The sequence below is a fragment of the Hydra viridissima genome, unplaced genomic scaffold, assembly GCF_058129835.1.
Source record: "Hydra viridissima isolate aposymbiotic clone 2 unplaced genomic scaffold, HvirCarnegie_v1 scaffold_5, whole genome shotgun sequence".
NCBI lineage: Eukaryota > Metazoa > Cnidaria > Hydrozoa > Anthoathecata > Hydridae > Hydra > Hydra viridissima.
Genome location: NW_028324304.1, coordinates 9813050 through 9832977, shown reverse-complemented (window position 1 = coordinate 9832977; position 19928 = coordinate 9813050). Strand labels below are relative to the sequence as shown.

The window sequence follows — 19928 nt, the reverse complement described above, 5'->3', positions numbered from 1 at the left end:
GCACACCTTTTTAGTGTAATTTAACACTTTTAACTTTAGAGTGTATAAAAAAGCTAAGATTGCTTTATACAGCTAAACAATTTGTCTCCAAACATTCGTCTCACTCTTAGATCTTATTTCAGCTTGCTCATGATTTTTTTCTTGAGAAACTAAAATTTTTAGTTCTAAAATTTTTATCATAAAAAATAAAACTTCTATTTTACGTTTAAAATAATATCTTCATTAAATTACATCAATAAATGGAACTTGTAAAGGGAGCGCAAGGGCTTTGATAATTACCTTAATATTTATCCATTTGAGATTAGAGTATTCTTCAATGGAATTAAGTAATTAACTTAAATAATGTTATTCTTAAAATAATGATAAACTCCTTTTTAGTCTTGCCACCTTTATTGTGATTTGTAATGACAGCCGCAGTTATCGCACGTTAGGAACAAAGCAAACCAAGCGTATTAATTTTCTTAGATCACGATCATGAACAATAACCGTGGTGTGTAAGAGAAAAACTCGCCTGAAGTTAAATTTCATACTCAATGTAGTTTCTCTAATATTAAAATATACGTAAAATATTGTTTATATTCTCGAACAAGAAATTAATTGGTGTTTTTAGTTAAAGAGACTCGATGTTGATTTTTATTGTTAATGAAAATAATTTCCTGAAATAACAATGAAAAATCGGCTTATTAACGGTGTCATTACCTTTTTTGGCTTATTATGCAGCCTGACCTTTTTATTATCTTCTCAAGAAATGGAAGATAATAGTTATGTGATTAATAACCCGCAAAATTCTGAAAATACAGAACATGAAAAATTAAATTTTGTTAAAAGAAATGAACGTGACTTAAAAATCGAAAAGCGTCATTCGATGCTTGATAAAAGAGATGTAAGTTTAGTTTCGTTTAAAAATCTAGGAAGCCAAAAAGAAAACACAGATCTTGCTGACCTAAAAGATGAAGATGGCTATAGTAATTTAGAGTTACAGGAATCAGGATCAGGAGCAAATGGTGAAAATGAAAATATTTCGTTAGAGAATATTCAAGAAGATTCGGGAAGCGGAATATCAGAGTCAACAGGAACCGATGTATACAGTGTTGAACCTGACTCGCATAGCTCAGAGTCTGAAGAAGTCTCTGGGTCAGCTGAGTTAAACCACATAGAAAAATCTCATTTTAATAACTCATCTGATGTAAATGTCCCTCACACTCATTACGATACGGAAGTTATGAAACGTAGAAATATACCCTTATCTCGTCGAAAGTCCAAAAGGCAATTTATATCAAGACCTCGTTTTGTTGTAAGAAATGGATATGTATACATGAAGGCTCCACCAATGACCCAGAAAACTATAGTTACAACACACATTCCACGGCCACCAATGGTAGTTCCTTACAATACGTTCTTACATCGATACCGAGGTGCATCTTTTCTAGGCCCTGGTCATAGAAACGGGCATTTTATTTTGCCTTCGCAACAAATAATGCAAGAAGGTGACGAAGGATTTGAAATGGAAGATAGCAGAGAAGAGGGTAAAGTTCTAATCAAAGTATTTCTATTTTTTTTAAGGTATAAGCTACTTACTAAATCTGATTTGAAGCTGATCTAAAATAAAAATCTGAATCGAAAATGATCTAAAATGTAGCTAAATCTGAGGCGAAACTGATCTGAAACTAAGTTTGAACATTTTTTTATTTTTAATGGTTTTACTATTAAAAATAAAAAAAAACCGAACTTTATTTATCAGGTCATTGCGAGGGCGATCCGTGTATGAATGGCGCCACTTGTAATGAAGTTAGAGACGGATATGAATGTATATGCCCTATCGGCTTCAAAGGAACGGATTGCGAAGGTAATGGCTGAGTTGTGCATGAAAACTATTTTTACCGATTAATTAATGTGTTTATTAAAAGTAGTTTTTAATAAATTTTATTAGTAAATATAAATAAATAGTGAATTTTCATTTATAGAATTCAATTTTTATTATAAACAGTAAGTCACTTTAGTTTTTAAATGTTGACACCATAGAAAATTAACCCTCGGAAATTGATAAATGTTTCATTTATTCAGAGGAAGACAGATGTCATCCGAACCCGTGTCATAGCGGAGGTGTTTGCACAGAAGCTAACGGGCAGTATGTCTGCACATGCGCAGAAGGATTTAAAGGCATCAACTGTCAAGGTTTGAGTTTTAAAAAAAACTATAAGTTAAATAAAATATATATAAAAAAAAAATTTTCGCAACGTAATTTGAAAACCATTATTATCACTATATTTTTAGAAATGAACAGATGCCAGCCAAATCCTTGCCGAAATGGTGGTTCTTGCAACGAACTAGTCGGTGATTATGAATGCATGTGTCCAGCCGAATATATGGGAAAAGAATGCACAGGTGCCTAATGAAAAATAGAGAAATTGATCTAAGGGAAAATAGAGAAATTGATAATAAGTTGATTTTAAAAAAATATGAGAAAAAAAATCGTTTGATGAAAATTTATTTAGAAATAAACCACTGCCATCTAACGCCATGTTTAAACGGGGGAACGTGCTCTGCCACATTGGGTATTGGCTTTTCAGGGCTTGTGCAATGCATGTGCTTCCCTGGATTTAGCGGATCAAGATGTGAAGGTGCGTTATTCGAAAAAATTTACACAACTTGAATTTTTTGAGGATTATAAAGCTTAATTTAGCTTAAAAAGTGTTAGGGAATTCGGTAACTTAGTTTGGCTTCGGGGTCTTTATTATTTTAACTATTGATTTAAATAAGTAGTTATTTCTTTTATAATGCATTTAATCATATAATAAATTTCTTAAAGTGGTAGAATGATTATCACTTCATGTGATGTCCATGATTTAACATTTTTGAAGTTGCATTTACACTCTGTTGTGAAAAAACAACAGTTAAAAGTCAAATATTTAATTCTGTTGAAAAATGATTTTTTTTTCTCTATGAAACAAATTGCTTTTATCCTCACTTTTAAATATTTTTTATTGATATATGCTGCATGGGATTGTAAAAGAATTATAGCCTTATTATGGCTATGTGCGTATGTACTATGGCTATGTTTTAATGTATTACTATTTTGGGTATGGTTATGTACTTATGTATACATAAGCACATAACCATACCCAAAATAGTAATACATAAAAACATAGCCATAATACATAGCAATTTTGTTTACACACACACACACACACACACACACACACACACACACACACACACACACACACACATCAGCTGTTATTTTATTAACTATTTTCACTTCCTTTAGTTAAAGATAGATGTCACTTAAATCCATGCAAAAATGGTGGTAACTGCCATGATGGTATTTGTAATTGCATAGGAGGATACACAGGAGAATTCTGTGAAGGTAAGTTTAGCTTAGCAGTTGACTATAATTTGTAAAGGGTAATCCTGCAGTTAAGCGGCGTAAAATGATTTATAATTTTCGCTTTTAGCGCTCTTGTTTGTAGAGACTTAAAAAGTTCTTAAAATAAATATTAAAATCAATGTAGATAAATTTCAAATTTTTTATTTACTTGTTTGCTTGTTATTTGCTTGTTTTTTTAAAATACGTTTTGTTTAATATACTTTATATTTGTTTCTATTTAAATATTCAATTATTTTATCAATTATATTGTTAATATTTACTTATTACATCATTAACTATGCAAGAGTATTTTAAGTTCTTTATTGTAAGATTGTATAATTACAGATTGTTTCACACTAATTACTTATTATCAGTGAAAATCAAAAATATTTTTTTTACTTATTATCAGTGAAAATCAAAAATACTTTTAAAATATTTAAAATTCAAATACAAAATACTTGGTGGAAAAAGTATTTAAAGTACAAAATAAAATACTTTAAAAGTATTTGAATTAAGTATTTAAAATATTACTATTTTAAATACTTTCCAACACTGCATCTATATATATTTGGTCTAGGAACTAATTCGTGCGGTTTAACAAGGGATTACGAAACTAGCTTGTCTCAGCGTTTCGTTTAGCCACGCATGCGTGCGAAGATCACTGTTATCGCGCATCATTTTTATTATAAATCATTTGATTTAAGCGTAAACAACACTATTTTTAATTTAACTGATAATGTCGATTTTTGTTCTTGATAAAGTGTTTTTGCGGGGGATTCTTCTTCATTACTTTAACATGAAGAAAAGTGCTACCGAAAGGCATCGTATTTTGGTTGAAGTTTATGGTGACCATGCTCTAGCTGAGCGAACGTGTCAGAAGTGGTTTGCACGGTTTAAAAGTGGTGATTTTTGTTTGGAAGACCAAGAGCGACCAGGACAGCCGAAAAAATTTGAAGATGCAGAATTGGCAGCATTGCTCGATCAGGATTCTTGTCAAACGCAAGAGGACCTTGCAAAATCGTTAGGAGTTGAACAACCAACAGTTTCCAGACACCTCAAAGCCATGGGTATGATTCAAAAAATGTCTGATTGGGTTTCACATGAATTGAAAGACAGAGACGTGGAAAGAAGAAAGACCATTTGTAAATTGCTGCTTGAAAGACAGAAAAGAAAGGGATTTTTGCATCGAATCGTTACTGGTGATGAGAAATGGATTTATTACAAGAATCCTAAACGAAAAAAGGCCTGGGTAAAGCCAGGTGAACCAAGTCCATCACAACCCAAACAGAATATTCACTGTGCAAAGGTTATGCTGTGTATATGGTGGCATATGAAAGGTGTGGTGTACCGTGAGCTTAAGACACCTGGTGAAACTATTAATGGAGAACGTTATCGACGACAATTAATGCATTCGAAGCAAGCTCTGGTCATAAAACGACCAGATTGGGGTAACAGACATAATAAACTCATTTTTCAGCATGATAACGCTCGACCACATGTCGCAAAACCTGTCAAAAACTATTTGGAAAATGTCGGATGGGAAGTGTTACACCACCCGCCGTATTCTCCGGACATTGCTCCTTCTGACTACTACTTGTTCGATTGCATGAATAACGGTTTGATTGGACGGCGCTTCACTTCTTCAGAAAATATCGAAAAATCACTTCTAAGGATGAAACATTTTTTCGACACAGAATTCGTAAATTGCCGGAAAGATGGGCAAAAGTAGTGACTAGCGATGGACACTATTTTCATTAATGTATTCATCCATTTAGTTTTTGAAATAAACCTTCAATTTTCAATTAAAAACCGCACGAATTAATTCCTAGACCAAATATATATATATATATATATATATATATATATATATATATATATATATATATATATATATATATATATATATATATATATATATATATATATATATATATATATATATTGTGTGTGTGTGTGTGTGTGTATGTATTTAGAAAATAAACATGATTTTCACCTCTGTTTAAATTTTTTAATTTTGAACGGTTCATTCAAATGCTAATCAAACCGGAAATTACGATATAACAACCAAGAAACAAAAACCAGGTTTATAACTGTAAAATTTAAGTTGTTTTTTTAGAATCGTCATTGTTGGAAAAATGGCGAATATAAGCGTTTTCTTATGAGTTTTAAAATTTTACAGATTGAGTTTAGAGTACGTTAAGTTGGTTTAAAAGTATTGTTTCTTACACGTTTTCTTCGTTTTAAACAACGATCTCTCTTAGGGCCTGTTTATATGGAAAGCGGGCTGGCTCGTTTGCCGAGCCAGCCCGCTTTCCATATAAATAGGCCCTAAGGCTCGTTTGCCGTATATATCAATATTTTAACTTAATTTTATTTTGCGTTTATATGAATAAACGAGCTGGCCCGGATAGCGATCCGGGCTAGTTCGTTTATTCATATAAACGCATAATAAAATTAAGTTGCAATAAGGACGACGTCGAGATCTCGGCAAACGTGCTGGCTCGTTTGTCTAGCCAGCCCGCTTTCCATATAAACAGGCCCTTAATCTGCAAAAAAAGTAGGGTGGTGCGAAAGTAAAATAGCGCCCAATTATTCTTGCTTTTGCTTATCTTTTGTACAAGGTTTTTCTTTTCTTCACTTTTTTTTTTTGATTCATTTCGAATTTTTCCATATTTCGAATTTTTGAGTTTTCTTTTACGTCACTTTCAGATTAATTGTTTTTTTATTTTCACCACCGTATAGTTTAATTAAGCGAAAATTATAGATTATTATACGCCGCTTAACTGCAGGATTACCAAAATACTTTTTATTTTTTTGCCAAGCTGTTTATATTTATGCAAATTTGGGGTGTTACTTTAAATTTTTTCGAATCGAGTGTAGGGGAGAATTAGCCAAATTCATATAACGCGGTTTGTAGGGAAAAAAAAAAAAATGGTAGCGTTTTAAATAACAACAAAATCGTGTGAAGTCTATTTTTGTATATAGATAGTTTTGTTTATATAAATTTCAAATCTTTTTCAATAAAAATAGCGACTTTAGTTTAAAGTCGTATTATGTCGAAAAGTATAGATTGATTCAAAAGTGAAGAAATGAATTTTCAAAACTAAACGGTTTTTTTTATATTAATTGTGAAATCTACTTATGGTATTTTACTAAAAATTTCTGAAGCACATGTCCATCTCACCATTTTGAAATCTAGGATAGCTTAAGCTATTAATTTAAACTTTTTTTCTGGATAAAAAACACGAATAGAACAGCTTTAAAATGCGCTAAAAAAGTTTAAACAAAGCTATCATTTTTATTTTTTTCCCTACAAATAGACCCAGGCCTCTGACATGAATTTGGCTAACTACACCTATTTTTTTACAAATTAACCCGCATCCGTGTCCCGCAATAATTCTAAAATTCGTGATGTTTTTACTTAAGTGATAAATGTAAACAACAGGCGGAGGTAAATCTTTAGATATTTTTGACGGATATTTTTACATTTATAAGTTAAAGTTTTGCAGGTTTTGACTGGACTGGAATAAGATACTTTATGATCAATGCACCGGCGCAGGGATTGTTTTAAGAGACTGACTCATAACGAAAATACGCCATATGCATGTGAAGCGAGTAGCTTTTTTTTCTTCTCACCCCGATAGTAATTTCTTCTAAAATAGTTATACATATATATATAAATATATATATATATATATATATATATATATATATATATATATATATATATATATATATATATATATATATATATATATATATATATATATATATGTCATAATTATCAAAGAAATGTTAAATTGATATAACTCTTAAGTAACTTAAAAGTAGAAATAGTAAGTTACGAAAGCTGCCTTTACCAGGGCTAAAGAGCCTCACCTGCCCCATATGACAAAATTGTTATCTATGTGATTTAATGTTTTTGGAATATTTGTGGCTATGAAAATAGCCGTTTTTAAATTGTTTTATCATTGGCATTGAAAACTATCAATGAGATCTGCATCATTATAGATAAGTTCACACATTCACAATGGTACCACTGTGGACACTTTGTACACTTCACCCCATCTTTCTTTTCAAAGGAATTTTTGCAAACCTATAATAATAGAGAGCTAAGATTATACTACAGTCTATATCAGCATTAATATATTTGTAATATACACACTGTATACCTCTAAGACCATAGATGTAAAGATTTTAAAATAAGGATAAACCTAAATTTACATATAATTCGAAAAAGTAATGGATAGTGAATTTATAGAGGATTAGATAACAAATATAGAAAGTTTCCACTATCCACTATTATATTCCAAAATTTAAGGGGATGAAAGAAATTTGGTAGAAAAAGTTTGATTGGATGGAGGAAACTGCCATAATTTTCCTCTCTCCATAACATTTTCAGTTTCAAGGAAAAAATGAATAACTGCCAATAAATAAATAAAGTTTTTATTTCCATTGTATTCAAAGAATTATTCACTTACCCTGCAAATATCATACAAATTTTCAAAAGGTTCTTTAAACACCCACCACATAAAGTGTCGTAAATGAACTTACCAAATTGCACCTCATTAAATGAATCATTAAGACTTTTTCCTAAAAATCATTTAACTTTGTTGTGTTTATAAACAGCTTTTACAAAATGTCTGTGTCTTGATAAAAGAAGTGCCTACGTAACTTTTTGTGACATAGGCACAAGAAGTGACATAGGTACTTCTTTTACCAAGTATGCATGTATGCATGTATGTATGTATGCATACATGTATGCATGAATGTATGTATGCATACATGTATGCATGAATGTATGAATGTATGTATGTATGTATGTATGTATGTATGTATGTATGTATGTATGTATGTATGTATGTATGTATGTATGTATGTATGTATGTATGTATGTATGTATGTATGTATGTATGTATGTATGTATGTATGTCAACAATATTTAACCATTTTTATTTCTATGTTGTTTTGGTGAAAATCGTATGTCAATAAATTTGTGCTAACCTGATGCTGACTGACTTTGTAAACCTTTACAAAATTAAAAATAAATTAACCTACTTAAACCATTAACCATTATAAATTCAAGCTTGTGATTTACGGATCCATGAATTCCAGCCAAGAAAAAAATCCCAGAGATAGGGAATCAACACCTACATTTACCACTAAAACCAGTGTACCAAAATAACTGCTGGATATGTTACTAACATAATTAAAAACTTTACCTTCACACAACTGTAATGCATAGTAGCATACATAAACACCACAGTTAAAACTATCTTTTTCTAAACAATGACTTTGTGTAAAAACAACATTTGTGTTTAATATGCTGAATTTACATTGGAAAATATCTTTGGCAACAGCAATTGACTTTGCATGTGAAAAATTATTTGATAAAGTATTTGAATATAGTGGATCAAGAATAGTTATTTTTTCTGATTTTACTTTTAGATGTATTAAAATCCAATGAGAATTAGTTGGATTAAAGGGAATAAAGACTTGATCTATATTTCCCATGTCAACATCTTTCCATAAAAGTTTTAGACTTTGCAAATGGCTTAATGCTAATGCTTCTGTTGGCCTACAGTATTTTATAAAAGGAAACCATTTTTCTAAACAATGCAGGAAGCTTCCAATAACTTCATCTTGAAGCCAGCCTTTCTGAAAATGACATTTAGTCTTTTACAATTTTTGCAATAAGTCTGAAGAAATGTTGTTTTCGAGAGTCAATAGAGAAATAAAAGAAAGTTCGTGAGGACCATGTCTAAAAAATTTTTTTAGTATTTTTATGAATCAGTTGATAAAACAAATTAATGAATCTAATTAGCATTGTATCAATCAATATTCATATTTTAATCTTATTTCAACATATATTCTTCAAATATATATATATATATATATATATATATATATATATATATATATATATATATATATATATATATATATATATATATATATATATATATATATTAGTTAAGAGAATAAGAAACAAATAAAATAAACAATAAATTCAAAGAACTCAAAAACATAAAAAGTGACCTCAAAAAGTGGGTTGGTTCTCGACTGACACACTAGAAAAAATATGGTAACAAAAATGCTTACTGCAGGAGCACTAACCTAATAAGAGTACTGGTAAAGTCACTAGCTTTGATGTCATCACATATTGTTGCAATTTCTTTATTTTGTATTAAATCAATATCTTTCTGACACATTTTTAAAATTATCTCCTCTTTTTGATATTGTTCAGGATATTGGTATGGTTTTATGTTTTTCTTCCTTTTATCTTTTCTTGTTTTTCTGAACTTATTAGGCTGTCATTGACTATCTAGCTTCTTATTTGGTGCAAAGTTCAAAACTTTACTTTGCAAAGTTGCCTTAATAGGTACATCTATTGAGTTTATGCCTTTAATGGCTTTAACTTGTCTAATCATGTCTTCCAATTGTCTGTTTATTGATGGAAGTTGAAGAGTTACTACCAAGGGATTAGTTACTAATATACATAACTCATCAACATTTTTTTTAAACCTCTCAGTCTCATTATTAAATGTTTGTGGCTTTTTCATCATCTGACCATCCTCTGATACAACTGAAAATTCTTTTAAGTAGTTTTTTTAGTTCTCATAAAGAATGATTGCAGTTTTTGAATATGCTTACAAGGGTTAACCTTGTCATTGCAACTACACTTATATAAATGCGCACACAAACAAACACAGACTGGATTTATACATAAGTGTGAACATAAAGGATCTCTACAAGTATCTTGCAAAATGTCAACTTTATATGTTAAGTCTTTTGATTGACTTTTCACAGTGTATTGACTTGAAGATTTAAGAACACAGTTGTCTGAAACCAGCATTTCTTTTTCATGACGTTTTTTAAATATTTTGGGGAGAGATATAGTTCCTAGATAAATATTGTCTCTTTTGTGTCTCCAATAATCATCTTCCTCAATTTTTAAAAGTAACTTGATCAGATCATCTAACCTTTTATTGGGTCGTCTATCCATATAAACTGTTTTCAACTTGTTATGAAATGATTCAAGCAACATATTAGTGTCAGTATCCACATGTGGAAAGTCACGAGAACAAGAAGCCCATTTTTCATGTCGAGTAGCATAGTATGTTACAAAGCAATTTACAAAATTAGGACATATACTTTCATGTTTTGACAAAGCCATTCATAATTGATGTAAAAACTTTAGGATCTTTCTCATCAATAAGTGTCTCTAGGATCTGGTAAATTTCTTGTAAATATTGAGAACCAACTAAAGAAATTTTGCCATGCCAGGTTTGTTTACATGCCATTGGCATAACAAGTGACGAGTTTCTCCAAATACTTTAGAAAAAGCATTCTAGTTTGAACAATCATCGTCTGTCATAACTGCGTTAACTTGTACTGGAATGGTACATCTCTTCTTTATTTCCTCAAAAAATGGTCTTATAGTTTGTTCATCAGAATAATTGGAAATAAAAAAAAGCTACTGGATAGCCCCTCTTAAAATCTTCACAAACTAGCAAAGTTACCAATGGAAATACATACTGATTAGTGCAATGTGTTGAATCATTACAAACAATTTGTGACCCATGTTTTTTAAACATTTCCAGCTGCTGCTTTGTTTGTATTGCAATAACAAAAGAAATCTTGTTAAGATCAATATCATCATACACTTTAGGCCCAATAATAGTTTCTTGCCCTTGTGGTTTATAAACAAGAATGCTATTAAACTATTCACGCATTAATTTTTGAACTAGTAAATAAGTTGAAGTACTATCATCAGGGTGAAGCCGATATCCCTTTTTTATAACTGTTAATATCAGAAATGTTCTTTTTTATAAGAAGATTGGATTTAGTGAGAATAACATTTTCTCCATTAACTCTATTTTCTCTGTCTCTGAAACTCTCCCTTAGATCATGATAGACCTGATTTATAGGTACACCAATAGATAGCTTAGCAGAGATGATGATACATAGTATTAGTAATAGCAATAGTATGATTGTGAGTTTTTATGTAATGCACATTTGTGGTTCCATTTTTTTTTATGTTAACAATCATCCTAGCAGGGCAGAAAGCATCAGATTTAACACTACCTCTGAAATATCTTCTATTTGTTTTTCTTGCTGGTTCTGTTTGAGAGCGGTGTGGCTTTGAATGACCATCAATTTAACAAATGAAATAACTTGTTTTTGTTTCTTTGCTGCTATCTTTACTTCCAGTTTGTTTACTGAAAAATACATAATTATTAGCCTCTTCTTTTTCTTTCCATGCTAAGAATTCTGATTGTGAGGAAAATTCACAGGTTTCTGTGGAAAATACACCTTTGTAATATTCCTCTATGTGTTTTATCAACTTGATTTTTTGAAAAAACACCTGGTTGCAGTTTTGATAAAAACAAGGAGTTCTTTTATCTCTGCACTGCTCATTAGAAAATATGGTCTTATGCATAAGCAATATATGCCTTTTCATACTATCTTTTCTTGTAAATGATCTCATACAAGCGGAACAAGTAAAACTAAAAAAACATTTCATTAAAGTAAATTCAAAATAATTATACTTAAGATACTATTATTTAACAAATACATCACCTAGATGTTTTTCTCATGCTTGATTGAACATCAGATAAACTAGTTAGGGGATTGAATAAAGATGCTGTATGACAAACAAATGTAAATTTAGATTATTAATATTATCAAACATTTTAGAAGCAAACAGTGAAGCAAAATATTAAGATATTTTCACTAATTTAGAGAATTAGTGAAAAATCTATAAAGTGTATGAATTATTATTAAATAAGATACAAAAGCTGAGGAAGACTTACGTAAATATACTTAAGGGGAGACTAACTCATTTAAATTAAATGCCTAACTGAGAAACTTACTCTTTTGAAAAAACTCATCAAGAAGTTAATTACTAATTCAAAAAAACATAACTCACAAAACTGATGCATCCTTTTAATATACAAAGTAAAGATTTGCACTTAAAAACACAATAGGGGAGACTTACACATTGTAAAAACTACACAAATGGAAGACTTTCCCTAACAGAAAATAATTTTATTGAGAGATAGAGTTAAAAATTTTTAAAAATTTTACAAAAAAAAAAGCTTTAGAAGAATTAGATATTTTTCAAAAAATCACAATGGAAAGACTTCCTCTTAGTCCACGAAGGAGAAGATTTACTTTCACAAAAAACAATTTCATTAAGGGGAGACTTGCGCACTCAAAAAAAAACTTCAGAAATAGAAGATATCCTTTGGAATAAAAAAAGGGAATTTATTATTAATGTTTTATTATTAAATTTATAACTTAATGTGTATGTCTTCCCTTATTAAAATAAGGGAAGACATACACATTAAAAAGAACTTCACATAAAAAAAACTTTATCTTACAAGAACTATTTTTTCTAAGAGGGAGACTTACACATTTAAAGTAAATAATTTCAATAAAGGGAGACTTACAGTTTGAAAAAAACTTCACAAAGGGAAAACTCTCTCTTACGAGGTAAATTAAAATTTTTTCACATTAAATAGGTATGTGCGTATCTGCGATTTACGGCACCGATTTTAAAGTTAAAATCTGTGACCATTTTTTTCACCGCGTGCTCGATGTAGGTGCCGTATGGATGGATTTTTCTCGTCTTTTTTTTAGAATTTTATATTGACTTAGATAATATTTTAAAAGTAGAGTGTTTTAAGTTTATTGCAATCTGTTTTTTTTTTGCAGTTACTAACTTTTTTAGTGATTTCATTGCTATTGAAAACTTCATTCCTGTTCTGGAAGTGAATATATCTATTTTCTATGTACCTGCCACATTTTATTAAAAAATAATGACACGCTCATATTCTATTTTTGCACGCAGTAAAGGTACCAAATATTCTTCTGTTGGAGAGGTTGGGGGGGGGGGGGAAATTAAGTTTATGAACCTTTTGTATATTTGACTTTTTTATTCATTAAAAAATTGTTTTTATAGAAAAATGAAACTTTATTTAAAATATTGGTGATTTTTTAAAAGTATTCAAAACATGATTTACACACAAAAACACAAAAAAAAAACCATATTCTGTTATTAGTTGAATAAAAATATAACCGAGGCAAAGTAATGCGCTAAAAACTAAACAATGAAGTTCTATTATAAAACCACCGTAAGCCGAACGCTAATTTTTTAAGTTGGTTGCAGTTTTCTTAAGCATTCCTTATAATGAATTTTTGTCACTTAAGTGGGCATAACTTTTAGTAGGATCATTAGTTTTTTATGAAATTTTCACCATCGTTATACTGATTTAAAGCTCTTTACAATGATGTAAAATAATTAAATAGCTGAATAGTTTAAAAATTTTGCACACATACCTACATTAAACAAAACTTTACAAAAAATTTTGAAGCGGGTCGAAATACGGGCTAATATTTTTGCGTGTGTAATTCTCCCATACGTAAAACTCAATTTTTTTCTATTTAGCATCACCTTCTCCATGCTCTGTTTCACCTTGTTTAAATGGTGGGACTTGCCTAACTAAAGGTTTAACTTCTTATAAATGCATATGCAGACATGGATTTCGTGGAAGCAATTGTGAAGGTATAACAATTCTTGTAAGAAATGTGCATAATTTAAAGTTAGCAGGCTATTCTTAATCATTTTGTATTTTTTAATTTACAAATGTAAAGTTAAAATTAACAAATTCAGTTGTAGACTAAAACCTACTATTTCTAAGGTGCTGTTTTTTGATGTTTCTTTTGAAGATTTCATGAATACATCTTTCAACTTGGCATGTGTCTACATAACAAAAAAAAGATGGGAAATGAATATTGCAATGATTTTCTCAGAGAAATAGAAAATAGATTAAATTGGAATTAGAAAGATGAATGGAAATGCTTGATAAAAATAACTTAAAATAGAAAGTAGGAATCTAGGATTTGTGCCAGGAATTTCTTCATTGAATTTAGTTAAAGTCAACAACAACAACAATTAAAGTCAACAATCAAAGTGATGATGACCTTGATACATCACCTTGAACAACTAAGGTTTCCCTGCTTTCACTAAAATTCACTATATCTAGCTTAACAAAATGAAGTAACATATATTCTTGTGAAATAAAGATGCTGTTGAAGATAGGAATTAAAGACATTGATCTCTAGGTAGAGATGTATGGCAAAGTAGCAATTAATTTTTTGCAGCATTTTGGAGCCTATTGTCTTAGTTGCTGTTTGCTGCTACAGATGGCACTTAACCTTATACATGGAATAATGTTTGAAAGTGTTTGTGCTTTATTTTGTAAAATAATAATTTAAATGGCAAAGTTTTGGAACTTCTTGTAGCTGAAATCATATGCTGGGAGATTTTTTTTTTTTTTTTTTTTTTTTTTACTAAAAATCATTGCTTTATATTCAAGAATTAAATAAATATTAATTTTTGATTGAATATGTGTTATAAACATAATTAACTTGAATAATAGTTGGTTGAATGTATTATAAAAGACTCTGATGATGAGTAATTAGAAAGTTTAAAATGTTTCTTAGTGAAGCAAAAAAAAAACTCATTCAGCAATATTTTAAAGTTTGGTATTGTTTAAGATATGTTCATAATTGCTTGATACATTTGTTGCTAGCAATAAGCAATAAGTAAATATTCAAAAGTAAAAGTTATTTTAAGTTTATATTAGACTTGGTAAAATGAAAATATTTACATATATCACTTAAAAGATTGCTGATGACTCTTTGATAAGAAGCAAGTGTTTCACCATTTGATGAGTACATTTTAGTTTTAAACATTGTGCATCACTTTAAATGAACCAAGCAATAGCAAATGACACACTTCCTCAGTTTTTTGAATTGATCATCAATGCTAGTTTTTCTATTAATGACAAATAATAACAAATAAAAGTACAAACTTCTATATCTATCATTTTAAACAATTGAGTTGTTATTTGGAACTGATTGCTACAGAGTCTGTTACTAACAAACTTACTAGTAATTTCATGATATGATAATTCTTTAATGATTTTACCAATAAAAAACTCCTTAAGAATTCCTAAGTTTAAAACTCAATATGGCTTTATTCTTCTTCACGATTAAATTCAAATTTGTTTAAAATGACAGTTAAAGTTGGCTAGATAAGATTGATTTCAGGATCTAGTTTAGGTTTAGAAACTCAAGAAATGTGTCATTTGTAGGTGTTTGATATGTTTAAAGTGATGCCCAAAGATTAATTGTTAATTTTTTGGTATATATATTTGGATTAATTACTAAAAAGGTACTTAAAATATGATCACATCTTAACTAAAGTATGATCACATCTTAACAAAAGTTTGATCACATCTTAGCTAGACTTTAAAGATCAAATTTTCTAAATTTCATTATAAATTGCAAGCAATCGTTTCTTATACCATAAAGTATACAGTTTAGAGTTAGAGTTTTGAAATTTTGTAGCAATTATTTGTTTTGTAGTTTTGAAATTTTGTAGCAATTATTTGTTTTGTAGTTTTGAAATTTTGTAGCAATTATTTGTTAGTTTTTTTGAGATTAGCTATTTAAAACAAAATACAGAATGTTAAGATATTTTTAAAAAAATACTGTATCGTGGTTTTGTTAAGTATTAGTTCTATTCATAAATTTAATAACTTTTTAATTTATACATTAATTGCTTACAGAGGAAAGTCGTTGTGAACCAAATCCATGTTTAAATTATGGTATTTGTTTTGATCAAGAGGAAGGGTATAAATGTGAATGTACTCATGGTTTCAAGGGAACTCACTGTGAAGGTCATCTATCAGATTTATTTATTTATTTTTTTCATCTATCAGATTTATTTATTTATTTATTTTTTTTTTTTTTGTTATTTTTCTAAAAGAAAGATGTCAAAAGAAGTTATTTAAGTCGAAAACAGGAAATAATATTACAAAAGTAAAAAACTTTCTTTAGAAAAAAGAACTCATAAAAGTTTCTTTGACTTTTTTCCAACTAAAAATCTACTTCTTTAGAAGAACTTTCACCGTGTGATACTAATCCTTGTTTAAATGAAGCGACATGTATTGTGGAATATCAAAAATATAAATGTTTATGTAAACTGGGATATAAAGGACAAAACTGTGAAGGTATCACCTATATCCCAAAGTCTGTTAATTTTAAGCTAACAGATTTGTATAAATATACAAATCTAATATATATATATATATAATATATATGTATGTATATACGTATGTACGTATGTATTTATGTATGTATGTATTTATGTATGTATGTATGTATGTATGTATGTATGTATGTATGTATGTATGTATGTATGTATGTATGTATGTATGTACGTACGTATGTACGTATGTATGTATGTATGTATGTATGTATGTATGTATGTATGTATGTATGTATGTATGTATGTATGTATGTATGTAATATATAATGTGATATATTTACATTAGATCTAGACAAATGCCATCGCCACCCATGTAGAAATGGTGGATCTTGTTCTTCAGATGGAGATGATCTTCGCTGTGAATGTCGTCAAGGTTATAAAGGAATTCTTTGTGAAGGTGAGATTTATTTTACAGTTACAAATATTAAGTACTATATATATTTTTTCTTTTCATTCCAAAATTTAATTTTGCTTTTAGAGCAAGATCATTGCTTCCCTAACCCATGTTTAAATGGAGGAATATGTTTTGAAAATGCTGATTCATACACATGTCAATGTCCAAGTGCTTATAGAGGAGTACACTGCACTGGTTAGATTTATTACTTTTTAATTATTGTTAAAGTATAGTTATATTGTATTTTTCATTTTATGTAAAAATATTGTTTTACCACTTTAGAGCGTGATCCTTGTCATCCAAATCCATGTCATCATGATGCTCTTTGCATACCTGAAGGTGAAGAATTTCGATGTCATTGTACTTTAGGATGGTCAGGACTCAGTTGTGAAGGTAAGTTTGTGATAGCTTTTTTTTGTGAGATTTTTTATTTAAAGTAAAGTTTTTATTGCAATAGATTTCTTTTGTTTGTTAATTTCTTATGCTACAGCATTTTTCTTTTTGCTTATAGAAGAAGATCGGTGCCACCCAAATCCATGTTTACATGGAGGTGTATGTGTTTCACATGCCAGTCTCCAGTATGAATGTCACTGCCCGAGTAGTTTTACAGGTCTTACATGTGAAGTTGAATCTTCTTCAGGTATAAATGTGCACATAAATGAAAATGTTAAGCACACATTAATGCACATTAGGATCTTTACCTTTTTTTTTAATAAAATATGATGATGCAGAAAGATAAAATTTATTTTATAAAAAAAAAATTTTATCTTTAGCGCATCATTATGAAGATCATATAGAAAATCTTCCAAATTGTCGCAACACAAGATTTGGTTGTTGTCCTGATGGAGAAAATGCAGCTAATGGAGCAAATGGTGCTGGTTGCCCAGGTATAGACTTCTTCTTTTAATAGATTCCTTTTTTAACTTAAGATTTTGGAAGAAAATTTTAAGTTAAAAGTATCTTTATTTATCTACAAACTTATTAGAAAATAATTTGCTTTGTATGCAATTTGCAGAATTCCATTACAGACCACCATAATACATATACATGCACTCAAGTTGTTTTAGTGAGGTAAGTTCACCTTATTTGCTTTAGAAATTGAGCGATTTGCTTAAATTAAGCTGTTCTACAAATACACGTTCTTAACCTTTCCCTTACGTTTCTTCCTTATTATACATCAACCAATAACTTAGCATACTTTAAAACATTTTAAATGCTTTTTTCAAAGATTTTTGATTTTAAATTTAGAATTACATCATCATGAGGTGGAGCAATGGGAAGAGCATCGCTCACCATTTGCATCTCCATGGCATTATCACCATGGTCACATATAAATGTGGCTACTGGCGAAAGATGTGAGTTCTTTGTCATTAATGTTAGGCGGTATATGTAAAAATGCATCAATAGACTTCAACTCGACTTTTTCGCTTTCACAAACTCAACCGGAGCAACCGATCTACAGAGTTCAACAGAAGAGAGTTATGAAGTTCAACTCAAATGTTCGATTTGGGAAGAACTGTTTTCCTACAATCGAGTTTCTAAATCGATTTATAATCAATTGTTTCAAATGTAAATACGAATTTGTTTTTTGTTTTTTTTGTTAGTTTTTTAAATTATACATTTTGTTTTGTGAAGTTAAATAAGTTTCAGTTGAGCGAGTTAATAAATTATGTGTGTTACGTAAATTTTGGACTAATCACAGTGAACCAGAAAGTTTTTAGCAATAACTCTTAATTTTAAAGCTGGAGTCATAATTTTCAAAAAATATCGTCAGAAATTTATTTACATGTAGCTAAGTCAATTTGGAAGCCGTCATCTTACATTTGCCTTCTACTCCCAGACACATAGGAAAATTAATGTAAATATCCAGAAAACGAAAAAATTACAGGTTGACATCAAAAAAGTATTGCAAAAAGATATAAAATTTAACTCAGATTTCATTAATGTTAAAACACAATCCTTTACCTGAAAAGTATATGAAAAAGTGCATATTACAAGTCTTTGAATTTATTTAAAACAGTATTGGTCCGATATATAGATTAACAAGATGCCACTCCTTCAATAAATAAACAATAAAATGTGTGAAAGATTGCATAAAAAAAATTTTTTAATAAAATTTTATGTAACATAAACACAGTTAATATACGAATTAAGGTGGATAACCACAAAAAAAACCGAATTTCATAACTGTAATTAAATTTTGAAAACCACTATTTGATTCAAATTAATGTATATATTTTTTGCAACGTAAATATTGCTAAATACGTAGATCTTTCATAAAAAGGCAGAAAATTGTCAAAATCACGTAAAAATGAAGCATTTAATACCTACACTTGCAACACGATTTTTCAAGTTATAGTAATTTTTGAGCTTTGAAACTTTGCAATTTTCTGTCAACCCATGAAATAAAGGGAATGAATTAAAATCCATGAAAACAAACTATTTTTAGCATTTTTTGATATTTTGTGGTTTTTGCAATATTTTCAGGGGGTAGAGCTATGTTAAAACACTAAAAAAGCAAAAAATAATTGTATATTTCAAAAAATTTAATATTCATTCCCTTCATCTAGGTATTTTAAACAACTCCTAAAAATTTGAAGTAAATTGCTTGACCCAATCTTAAGGTATCATGTTGCAGATCAAGTTAAGTATCATTTAAATGCAATTCTGAGAAAAAAAGAAAAACAAAATACAAAAGCAAAAAACTATTAAAATCCACCAGATAAATAAAATTTTTGTAATGAAGTTCCTTCTTTATTATCAATCCAACCTTTTTTTAATGCTTTTAATTTTTCTCTTCTTTTAACTTTAACATCATTTTTTTTAAACATGTTTTTTAAACGCTTCATATCTTTTTGATAAAATGCCAATGAACATTTTAAGTCAAATTTTACGTTAAGGAACTTAAAAACTCTGTTAAGACCATATGCACCATCATTGAAGTAAAGAACTGCAGAACAAACACCCACTTCAAGCAAAAATCTTGTAACAAAAATATTTTATGGACATTGAGACCATATTATGTTGTTAAGTCCTTGATTGCA

General features: G+C 29.3%; 1 protein-coding gene and 1 pseudogene across 2 annotated transcripts; one reads left to right on the top strand and one right to left on the bottom strand.

Annotated features, from left to right (window-relative positions):
* The first annotated feature begins 488 nt into the window (after nucleotides 1-488).
* Nucleotides 489-18551, top strand: LOC145188785 (uncharacterized). 2 transcript variants are annotated; one of them, XM_090088530.1, is made up of 16 exons: nucleotides 489-1526; nucleotides 1742-1846; nucleotides 2065-2175; nucleotides 2275-2385; nucleotides 2496-2621; nucleotides 3269-3367; nucleotides 13821-13937; nucleotides 16009-16119; nucleotides 16339-16452; nucleotides 16777-16887; nucleotides 16969-17079; nucleotides 17167-17277; nucleotides 17396-17524; nucleotides 17658-17771; nucleotides 17900-17955; nucleotides 18133-18551. In XM_090088530.1, exons 1-15 carry the CDS (start codon nucleotides 668-670, stop codon nucleotides 17920-17922), a joined length of 2352 nt encoding a protein of 783 aa, XP_089944656.1. In that variant the 5' UTR covers nucleotides 489-667; the 3' UTR covers nucleotides 17923-17955; nucleotides 18133-18551. The 2 variants fall into 2 exon arrangements, with proteins under 2 accessions (XP_089944656.1, XP_089944655.1); XM_090088529.1 differs by lacking the exon at nucleotides 17900-17955.
* On the bottom strand, nucleotides 8347-12032 carry LOC149888543 (uncharacterized; annotated as a pseudogene).
* Nucleotides 18552-19928: the final 1377 nt, after the last annotated feature.

Coding starts and splice junctions, on each gene's coding strand:
- LOC145188785 (XM_090088529.1), top strand. CDS start 668: ATGAAAAATCGGCTTATTAACGGTGTCATTACCTTTTTTGGCTTATTA. Junction 2,176..2,274: donor TAAAGGCATCAACTGTCAAG/GTTTGAGTTTTA, acceptor CTATATTTTTAG/AAATGAACAGATGCCAGCCA. Junction 16,120..16,338: donor CAAGGGAACTCACTGTGAAG/GTCATCTATCAG, acceptor CTACTTCTTTAG/AAGAACTTTCACCGTGTGAT.